This window comes from Drosophila subobscura, chromosome A, assembly GCF_008121235.1.
Source record: "Drosophila subobscura isolate 14011-0131.10 chromosome A, UCBerk_Dsub_1.0, whole genome shotgun sequence".
In the NCBI taxonomy this organism is placed as follows: Eukaryota; Metazoa; Arthropoda; class Insecta; order Diptera; family Drosophilidae; genus Drosophila; species Drosophila subobscura.
Genome location: NC_048530.1, coordinates 11,620,889 through 11,632,234, shown reverse-complemented (window position 1 = coordinate 11,632,234; position 11,346 = coordinate 11,620,889). Strand labels below are relative to the sequence as shown.

General features: G+C 45.6%; 1 protein-coding gene across 1 annotated transcript; it reads left to right on the top strand.

Moving 5' to 3' along the window:
• Positions 1 to 530: 530 nt before the first annotated feature.
• On the top strand, positions 531 to 9,851 carry LOC117902443 (putative metabolite transport protein HI_1104). Its single transcript, XM_034813839.1, has 3 exons — positions 531 to 1,011; positions 7,704 to 9,064; positions 9,149 to 9,851. Exons 2-3 carry the CDS (start codon positions 7,729 to 7,731, stop codon positions 9,439 to 9,441), a joined length of 1,629 nt encoding a protein of 542 aa, XP_034669730.1. The 5' UTR covers positions 531 to 1,011; positions 7,704 to 7,728; the 3' UTR covers positions 9,442 to 9,851.
• The last annotated feature ends 1,495 nt before the right edge of the window (positions 9,852 to 11,346 follow it).

Genomic DNA, 11,346 nt, shown 5'->3' with positions numbered 1-11,346 from the left:
TTTGTGGATGGATGATGGAAGGCGCTCATTCTGCGCACCACAGCACCACGAATCCACCGATGACAAGCAGTGTCAGCTGCATCTGGCACCTGCATGATGCAGACAAAGCAAGCAGTTCAAATGCGCCGCGCCGCCATGAGCAAGCGCACACGTGAAAAAGGAGGCACGGCCCTAACAAATTTCACTCGATTTGTGGCGGATTAATCAGTCCTTTGTTCGATCTGGCCGATCGGAATCCTATTTTTGGCCAGGCCACAAAGCGCGGATGGAGAAAGGTTACAGCAGCATCGATATTCGGATTCTCTAAGCAGAAATAACAAAGAGAGAGCGGGAGAGCGGCGCCCACACGAGACGCGAGGCTGGTGGCTTGCTCTCTCGGCTGCTGCTGCTGCGGCTGCTGCTGCGACTGCGTCTCTGACGGCTCTGCTGCTTGATCACAAAGCGATCGTTTGGTTTCTTCGGGCCTGGCTTTTGTGTTCGTCGTTCGGGCGTTGGGTTTTCCTTTTTAAACCACGCCAATCGGAGCCGTGTTTTAGTTGTGTTTGCAAAACGCAGCCCATTGGACGTGCCCAAAAATAATTTATACCAAACCGAATACGATTCCACTCCGAGTGATCTGCAGAAGCACAACTGTTCTCCTCTCGCCCGGGATCACGACCACACGGAATAGTGTACAATATTTACATATATTTTTTTTCTTTACTGTGGGTGGCTGTGCTTGAGCACATCGCCTCGCCTCGCATCGCATCGGGTGTGTGTGGTTTTTTTTTCCTGTCGCGTTATCTTACATTTGGCTAATTGAAAGAACTGTGAAATCGAAAGATATTGGAATATTACACGCCCCGCTGTCTGTTGCCGTTCAATTGCTAGCCGTCGCGCATGTTTGTTCGCAATTAATTTAAATCCATCGAGTGGTGCACGAGTTCCACAGAATAGTACTCGTGTTTTTTGTGTGTCAGTGTCAAATTGATCGCAGAACAAGAGGGCGAGCAGCCACATCTTTATCCAAGTGTAAGTGTAATTGTATTCTACAAACAGACGTTTGGGTTATTCCTGTGGCATTGGGGAAACCAAGAAAGAGCTGGAAAATATCAGAACATGAACGGTCTTCTGGAGATCAAAGAGTTTAGAGGATTGTGTGCAAGGATTCGAGCTCAAAGTTAAGCTAATTATTGTGCTTACACTGCTTACTTGACTTCCTGATGGCAATATTAGAACTAAACGAAGTAAAAATTGCTCGAAAGGCTCAAGTAAGCAGTCTACAATAGGATCGCCTTAGCTTGCTGCATTTTTCATCGCATAAGCAACCAACGGTAGACTCGATCGACGCACGCCGATTGCTAAATACAAACAATGATGCAGTGATTAGGCATCTGTCCAGATTCCACCCCTCGTTAATAATGGAAAGCTAATAAGCTTCGTTAAATAGTTGGACTTCTGGTTATGCGAGACGTGTTTACACGCTATGTAAATACACACAAACTCACGAGTACATACATATATCCACATATATATGTATGTACATATGTATGTGAAAGGCTTGAAACTCCCCTCTGTGTCCACCCAGTGCAACCTCAAGTCACTTCAACTACAACTTAAACCATTAAAAGTTTGTATTTATATTTGAGTTTTGTGTTCAATATTGACGCAACTCTGTCGCTCCGACAACAAAACACTAATGAGTAATGGCAACGGGAAGAGATGCCTTTGTCGAGTGGCACGTCCACGCCCACGCCCATTGCCCCCAAAGACCTAATGAGTTCTGAAGTCTGGGCAATCTTATCAGAGCGATGCGGTGCAGAGCAAAGAAGCAGGAAGGAAAGCTCCCCCCAAATAGCAAACCGCAGTGAAGCAAATAAAACAAAACAAAACAAAAACAAAAAATATCGAAACAGAAACAGAAATCGATCAGACATCAGGCATCCCAGAAGAGGGTGTGAATTAGAATGAGGGAAGAGAGGTGGAACCTGCCGCGAAGATGTTCGTCGCTAATGAATCTTCTTCGATCGTTTCGAGTTGTAGCAATTTGTTCCTCAAACGTGTTGTATAAATTTGGCATTATCTCAAAATGTTGAAGGCACAATTTAAATAGGAATTTATTAAACAAAGAATCTGGCAGGCATTTAATTTGAGTTTCAATTTCAATTTAGTCGAACGACAACGAATCTGAATCGTGTTCCCACATCCCATCGAGAAACCCAAAGTTCCTCATAATTTGCAGGTGGGCGTCTTTGGGTGCCCCCCCCGCCAAGCAGGGGGTGTGGACGGGACATATTGTTGTGGGGGCAGTCACGAAGATCACAATTCGCGTGGAATTCGAAAATATAGCAATACAATATACATATGTATATTTGTATATATTATGGACAAGTTCAATTTGCTAATGAACGATGAACTGGCAATTGCATAAGTTTGCCTGTGTCTGGATTTGATTAACATTCCCTTTTCTATAATTTATCCGCGAGTGCTTTTTAATTTCAATAATCGAACCGAAGGCCATGCAACGATCACTCCCTCCCTCCCTCTCTACCTCCACCACCCGATGAGGAAATCAACCCAAAACCCGTCTAATAAGAATTTCAACCCGACAATTGTAAGCTAAGTACCCATGCTATGTATCTGTCTCCCACCGGTTCAAATTAAAGCCGAGGATCAGCTGCAGCTGCAAGTCCACAATTTCCATTTTGATCCATGGAATGTCATCTCATCTCAATGATGTTCGATCGGACCCCATTAAGAAGCCCAAGCCAAGCCATAGTTGAGCAATTAGAAAGGTTGGCCAGGTGTCGCAGACTGTTAGAATTACTTTTAATTGATAATCCAGCAAGTTTGAGAGACGTCTAATTGCCAGACCACTCTAATTATGCCGCAAACTAATGGCCAAGATATACATACATAAGGCGGATATATGCACTGACCGATTCGGACAGTACTACATATGAGTATGTACATACATATGTATATTCATGAGTAATTTTGTGCCCAATCTATGAGTAGGTCTTCTGTGATCTGTGCCAAGCACTTAAGCTCTGAACTCTAGACAACAATTAAATATAAATAATTATTTACTCACTCACTTCATGCTCGAATCCCGACTCACCGATACCCAAGTATGAGATGTGTAATAATGAGATCTCATCCTTGCATCGGTTATCTTCATGGTCGAAATTAAAGATACAATCTCCCCCATTCGTCTCGTCTGCTCCGCTCAATTTGCGTTTGTCGAACAAGCGGGAGCGACAGCGACGACGTAATTACCCGTAATTCGGGTTATACAGTCCGACGCTGTCCGGCACCCGGTCGTTTTTCAGAACCCACTCGAATGCTGTGCCGAACAAAAAAACAAAGCAGAATGGCTGAGACACAATAATATATTTGCCAAGATGATGATTAGCGATCATTGTTGTTGCCACTGCACTCAGAGTCGCGTTTATTTCTATGGTCAGCTGGTCTAGCCTGGCCCGTCCACCCGGTTCTATGGCCAATGCGAGTGTATCGATTTATGCAAATGCCGGAATAGTAGTTTCAATAACCAGCAATACCCTTAGTGGGGCAACTGTTGCCACCGGGCACCACGTGGGCACCAGCATCTGATCCGCAATCTTATATTTGCATACGGGACACCCCCCTGACGCCGCTTCTCAACTGTTTGCGGATGACAGGTGCGAAAGCTGCAGCAGCATTTTGTAATTCATTAAAATCTGGTTGGGCGAGACACCTGGACGAGCTGAATCGAAGCACTGATATATTTGAATGTCATTGTTTGCTTAAACTTTGATCATCAATAATCATGAGGGGGCGTGTGTGATCTGCTCTTGTTCAAAGAATCGTACGAAACTATTTTGTTTTATTTTGTGATAGTTAAGATACAATATTCTCATAATCTCATCACTGTTGAGGAAAGATTGTTACCGTTTGGGCTTCTTTTGCTAAACAGCAGAGTCGCTTCACCTTTAAGTACTCTTCATTCAGCCTCAGATGGATGATGGTCCCTTATGTTGCGTTTGCAATTGCCAAAACTTCGATAAAGGGTGTTGGGAGAGGTATTGCATTTATTTTTCGCAGAGATTACTTTCCCCCAATGATGCGCATGATTGATCTCTGGGGTTTCGTTTTTGTTGACCATCTCCCATTCAACAACTCAACTTTAAGTGTGTCTCGATCTCTCTCTCTCTCTTGTCTCGTCTTGTGCAAGCTTGATCTACATATATGTATGTATGTACATAAACAAACATCCGGCACATGTTGGAGCGGCGGCGTTAGCCGTGGTTAACACATGGGCCATAATGGTTGGCCGGGTGGCAGGCACACCATGTGACATGGCCGGCACTTAGCGATGATGGCTTCATCTTCATCCATCTGGAGGTCCAATTAGCCGCTTAACTTTGCTGTGCATTAATCAAAATCCGTTAACAATTCGGAATACAAGTCGAGTGCGTTTCAGCTGAAGAGTGGTGCCACAAGTGCCAGGGTCAGCGACGAGGGGCAGCTGCACCGGCACGCAAGCCTAATTGGCCCTAAAGATATTTGCCACCAGTGCTGGCTAAGTGGCTGCTAATTGCACATGGGAGGAGAATGAGTATCATGAATATTCTGAGACACCTGCCGCCTGGCTTAGACCCGGTCTGGTCTGGGCATTTAATTAAGATTATTTATTCACAGTTTATTAAGAACAGTGTCAAAGAATCTAGCGGCATGCAAAACCACCATCTGGCCAGTGCCAGTGCCAGTGCCAGTGTCAGCGCCAGTGTCTGTCCTCGCCCCTCCCTCTATCTATAAGCCAATCATAAAAGCCAAGTTAACCTTGACTGCGGTTACAGCCGACACAACACCGTGGGCTGGGGGGTGGTGGATGGTGCGAGTGCTGGTGCGGGTGCAAGTGCAAGTGCAAGCGCTGTTAAACCGCATTTTTAGACAAGTTAATAGAATTGTACCGAGCCGTATAATGTGGAAGTAATGGAATGGGCATGCTTGAGTGCCAGCCATTTGTCTTGTCATCTGTTCAAAGTGCCAGTGCCAGTGCCAGTGCCAGAGCTATTCATAGACGATTTAAGCGGCCCATTACAAACTAGACCTTAAGCTGATACCAGGCTGGAAAGACTGCATGGTAGCAAATGATAATTAGGTACTCGTAGGTACTTACATATTTACCGCTTAGTGCAGACCATTTAATGACCATCCAAAAGATTTCTCTTGTATACCGAATGGTGGGGCACCATACCATGGCACGCCCACATCCACATAGATATGCATTTTATTTATGAGCGTTTGACTATCAGATATTCACACATTAGTCACGTCCGTGCCCAGTTTTCGACTTGAGTTGGGCGTCGACTGCAAGCAGCCAAGCCTGACCGCAGTCGCGGCCTGTTCTTGGTCTAATCTTGTCACGAATATAAGCAAACAGGGGTCGATGCTGTAATATCAGCGTTGCAACATTCTCCCAACCAGAGAGGTTCATTTGGCATTGCGTGTGGCATGAGGTGGGGCGTGAGGTCAATGGGAGAGACTTGAGCGCGCGCGCGCTCGCGCTCGCTGCTTTCCATTCGCGGCGGTGCCCTCCAAAGTACAGTAAAACCATTTGAAAATGCATCAATAGCTGGCAAACTGGCACTGAGCACGCGGCGGTTGTGGCACTAATTAAATGCACTTTAGTTTCAGTTTTATGCCTACAACAACTTCAATTCAATTACCAATCGAATGCATTTGTCGATTTCCAACGCCCACACGCAGAGCTGCATTCGATTCGCGAAACGCAACGCTGCTGACCTTGCAGAAGAAAGCGAAAGACACGAAGCGAGGCAACCCGAAGACACGTCTGTGTCTGTGGTCCGATGTCCGGTTTTGATCTGGTTTGGTGTGGTCTCCTCGGTGCGTATGCCGCCTTGACTCTGAACTAGAAATATTTACTCGTAGAAAACGAGATTTACACGCACGCACTGACAGCATGGATGCAATCCAGGGCCAAGGCTTTTCCACAAAATGGCTTGGACGTGCGTTGAACGTGGAGTGTGTGTGTGGTGTGTCCCAACCCCATCCTAAAAATCATGTGTTGACACATTCACATACTCGTAGCGTCTGCTCACGCTCAAATCGTCAAGCGATGTTGACAAAGGTCCAATGCCAAGGCCAGGTCTCGGAATTTGGCTAAGCCGACAACAATCAGTGTGTTTCCTTCCCACATCGCCATCAAAAATCAAATCTGCATGAGAACTGTCGATAGCAGATCAGCGTTGTTTATGGCTCAATAAATGACACTTTGGATCGCTCCAAGCCAAACAAGGTCAGGGTAGCTTTACAATGGCCCAAAGCCCATTGAGGCATATTCCGCCTAATGTATATTATTATGAAAATTTCACTCTAGCCGAAGCAGTTCTAGCCAAAAAAGAAACCAGAACAGCTCGAACGCCGAGTGGGAACTCGGAAATGAAGGCACAAAGGCACATCATTGTAAGCATTTTGAGCATGAATCGATCCCCGCATCACCCCTTGAAATAACCAAACAATGAGCAGACCAGTCAGTCAATGCTTAAATGGTGAATAGAGCAAGCCATGAGCTGTGCATTAACCTGGCCCAGAGCACAGGCCTGGCCAAAGCATCCGCATTCTTGGAACTTTTGTTTGGTCGCATATCCGTTGGACACTATTACCATGGGCACTGGAGTTTGTTCGTTCGCTGGAGCTCCCACTAATGTTCTGAGCGATACAAGAGGGACAGGGGACTGGGGACTGACCCTGGCTCTGGCTCTGACGGTTCTCTGTCTGGCAATTGTAAGACACAAAGAGGAAAGACAGAAACAGCGAAAATAAATTAACTTGATTGATTAAAGGAATTTGTATACGCATGTTGCCATGGCTGGTGGTTGGGTGTTGGTGGCTGGTGGCTGGTGGCTGGTGTCTGGGGGCTGAGGGCGGTCAGTGGCTGTCAAAAGTCAAGATACAGCTCCAAACTCTCAAAGCTTTAGATCGGCACCATACCAATGATTGTTGTGGAGGTTGCTTAATGGCGGTTTGCCAAAAAAAAATTAATTTGCTAGCTGCCCGAATGAGAATAACAAAAACAAGAAAAAAAGAAGGCAAATTGTTAAAGGCACTTTGCTTGCTGACTGGATGGTTGGTTACCCAATACAGAATCGATAGATCGGAAAAGATTAGCAGTTTCCGACAGTGCTTACATCATAACCCCCCACACCCTGAGCGTTCCTCGAGAGGTACACGAATTACCAGTACTTTTCCAATGCAGCAACTGGACACAATGCCCTATTGGATACCTTTGATAATGGGTTTTCGGACTCAACTTTGATCTTCAATGAGTAAAACGAATGTCTGTGTCACCAGAGTCCGGATAAAGTTAGTTAGATATGGCTTATGCCATCACGTACGCGCACTTGCCTTCACTTTCGTTCCAGGGCGATAGATGGCTATATGAATTGTCCAGCAAAACTCCTTTCGAAATTCCAGTCACGACGCTGCGTGCATTAGAGGCAGTGGTGAGGTGACCTGTCGCCATTAATTGAGATCTTTCAAAATGTTTTGTCATTAGGCAGAGACACTTGATGATCATATACCGCCTCGGTACACCAATCTTCATTGTTTGCATACTGTATGCTTTCGAAGCACATCGATTTTGTAATGTGATACTCGATGCACGATTAGAACTGCGACTGATTCGACATTTTCCTTCTGTCTATTTGCTTTTGCAGGTGTATTCTATACAAGGGCCTAAAGATGATACCCATTCTGGAGAAAATGAGCGGCTTCTACAACTCGTATGTACTCGGCATACTCACCGTTGGCTATATCCTGGGCGAGTTGGGACACTATCTCATCGGAGTGACCTCCAAGCAGACGGCCATTGAGCTGGACTACGGCGATCATGCCTGCCAGCAGAACAGTTCCCTATTCAACCGCCACGAGCTGCCGACGCAGTGTTCGGCGGTGGGCAACGAGAGCACCTGCCACGCCCTGGACTTCAACGGCACTGGGTACTGCGAGTGGAACTACAATGGGCTGGGCATCGACTACCAGATCCTTGCCGGACCCACCTTCATTCTGATCTTCACCATAGCAGGTGTCTTCATGGGCTTCGCGGCCGACAAGTACAATCGCGTCAAAATGCTGACCGCGTGCACGGTGGTCTTCGGCATCGCGATCATCCTGCAGGGCACCGTTAAGGAGTACTGGCAGCTGGTGCTGCTGCGCATGGTGATGGCCGCCGGAGAGTCTGGCTGCAATCCACTGGCCACCGGCATCATGTCGGACATCTTTCCCGAGGACAAGCGTGCCCTGGTCATGGCCATATTCAATTGGGGCATTTACGGGGGCTACGGCATTGCCTTCCCCGTCGGCCGCTACATCACCAAGGCGAACTTCTGGAATCTGGGCTGGCGTGTGTGCTACCTGGGCGCAGGAGTGCTGGCTGTCATCGTAGCCGCACTCACTGGCACCACTCTGCGGGAGCCGGAGCGCAAGTCTATTGGCGAAGTCGATCGACAGACGGCCAGCGGCAAGCCGATCAGCCTGTGGCAGGTGATCAAGAATCCCGCTATGATCATGCTGATGATAGCCGCCTCCATTCGTCACTGTGGGGGGATGACATTCGCCTACAACGCCGATCTGTACTACAACACGTACTTCCCCGATGTGGATCTAGGCTGGTGGCTTTTTGGGGTCACCATTGGCATTGGCAGCGTGGGTGTGGTCGTTGGTGGCATTGTTTCCGACAAGATTGTCGCCAAGATGGGAATCCGATCACGCGCCTTTGTGCTGGCTGTTAGCCAGCTGATTGCCACACTGCCGGCCTTCGGATCGGTCTACTTCGATCCGTTGTGGGCCATGATCACCCTCGGCCTGAGCTACTTCTTCGCCGAAATGTGGTTCGGCATTGTGTTTGCCATTGTCGTAGAAATTGTCCCGCTCCGAGTCCGCTCCTCGACCATTGGCGTCTTCCTGTTTGTGATGAACAATATTGGCGGTAATCTGCCCATTCTGGTGGATCCCGTTGCCAAGGTGCTCGGCTATCGGGGCTCGATCATGATTTTCTACGCTGGCTTCTATGGCATCAGTAAGTTGATTTGTTGACTTCTTATCTTACCCGTTAGGGTACCGGTGACTCATCTTTTTTAACACCTACTTCTCTTTTTTGCAGGCTCCATTCTCTTCTTCATCACATGTTTCCTGCTCGAGGGCAAGCCCGAGCCGGCAAGACAAGAGTCCTCGGTCGAGTCGCCATCGAAGATCCATCCAGAGGCTGTCCTCAACGCCCGTCACATGCACGGACACGACAACTCCGTGTTCTCCGTCGATGAATCGACCCTGCCCGCCGCCAACGGACGTCCCACACAGCTGCCGCAGCACTTACAGATGTCCAGCGGCAACGGATACAACAAGTCACAAACGACTCCGGCGCGCCAGAACGGTGCGGAGAGCAGTAGACTGTAGAATAAATACTTACATACATATGTATGAATGTGTGTACTTATAGACGTACGTGCAGATGTAATTCCGGTAGATTCTGGGTTAATGAAAGATCGATAGCGCGTGATTTTTTTTGTATATCTATTACTATTATTATTGATTTTTTATTTCGTTAAAAAAGTATTAGTCTTAAGCCAAAGGTCGAGAGAGAGCGACGACGAGAAAAGCGCAGTGGCATCTGTTTCTGTCATTTTTTCTGCATCGATCTCTCTCACTGCAACACTCAAAAACAAACTCTCTCCCCAGCGCCACTATGTAATAGAGAGCGGCACAAGTGTATTTACTTATGTAGTAATTATGTATGCATGTATGTAACTTGATGGCCACAATGAAGTGTACATGATCAATAAAAATCTGTTTTGTTAAATATGGTAGACTTCTTTGCACTTTCAATGCCACTTGACGGCAAGTACGTTCATTTAAATTATTTGTAACAAGAACGTCTACTAAATTGTTATTACACCGGTACTCGAAGAGTAAATAGATGTATGTATGTATATATAGATGTATGTAACGCACCGAAGGAAACGTTTCCGACCCCATAAAGTATATATATTATAGATCAGCATCAATAGCCGAGTCTATAGAGCCATGTCTGTCTGTCTATCTGTCCGTCCGTCTTAGAGACTATAAAAGCTAGAGCCACCAAATTTTGCATCCAGACTTCTGTATGCTCACACTGTTTCAAGTGTACATATATAAAAAATTAGCTCAGTCCCCTTCCGCCCCCGCAAAAGGGCGAAACCCTCCCAAAGCTACAATTTTGAAGATAAAAGAATATTAAAAACGCCATTCCGTAGGGAATAACCATATCAGATCACCGAATCTGGGATCAGATAGGATCATTAATATAGCCAAAATGAAGAAATTAATTTGCAGGGGCTAAACCCACCCCGTCCCGCAGCTTTTATTTGTTTTTTGCACATTCTCTCATTCACACTCTGCTTCTGCAGTGTGCGGCCTCTGCCTCTGCCGCGTGTGACTCTAGGGAAGGGGGGCGAGCTAAAGGAGCGTGTTGGCATGAGAAGTGTTGTAGATGTACATATATGACAGATGAAGAAAACATGTAAAATTAAAAAAAAAACCGCTAATGTACAGATGTAGTACTGAGTACCGGGTATAAAAGTTGTGACGTCCCTTCTCGATTTTGTTGGGAAGATTATATTAATATCTAACGGTTCAAATATTTCCTTCAAACTTTGTGGTGGTCCGTTATATTGATTATATATATGTACATAAGTGCCTTTGTATGTACATATTCAAGTAACAGTAATTTTTTTTGACTTATTGTAGACTTCGCATAAGCCATATTAAGTTGTCTAAGTTGACTTTGGCATGCAATTATCAAAATTTTGAAATCTTGCCATGGAAATCGAACTCTAGGACCTAGTACCTCGTACATATTTATATATGTATGTACATATGAAAATACATATGTATGTGATATTTTTCACATTGCACGATAAATTCTTGATTTGATTGACATCATTGTCCTCAGTCAACTTGAGGGTTTGCCACGCAACATTATACCGTCAGATATGTACATACATATGTAAATATGTATGTACATACATACATACATATGAAGAAATCAAATCGATTGTTGAAGCTATTTCGCAGAAAACTAGCATTATATTGACCGCGATAATATGCAAGTATCTACAGATGTACAAATGTCCATATGTTAACTTACCTCAGTACCGCGAACTTACTTTCCCAACTACTTACCAATGTATTTTCCTCCTTACATGCATATGTGGGTACATATGAAAATACATACACACATTTATACATACATATGTACATATGTAAATTAAGGTTACTTTTAATGCGCAACATCTCGGAGTTTTGAAATATTCTGGTTTTCGG

What these genes read in the sequence shown, in the direction of transcription:
- LOC117902443 (XM_034813839.1), top strand. Translation starts at nt 7,729, where the DNA reads ATGATACCCATTCTGGAGAAAATGAGCGGCTTCTACAACTCGTATGTA. An exon ending in CGCTGGCTTCTATGGCATCA is followed by an intron (nt 9,065 to 9,148) that starts GTAAGTTGATTT and finishes TCTTTTTTGCAG; the next exon opens with GCTCCATTCTCTTCTTCATC.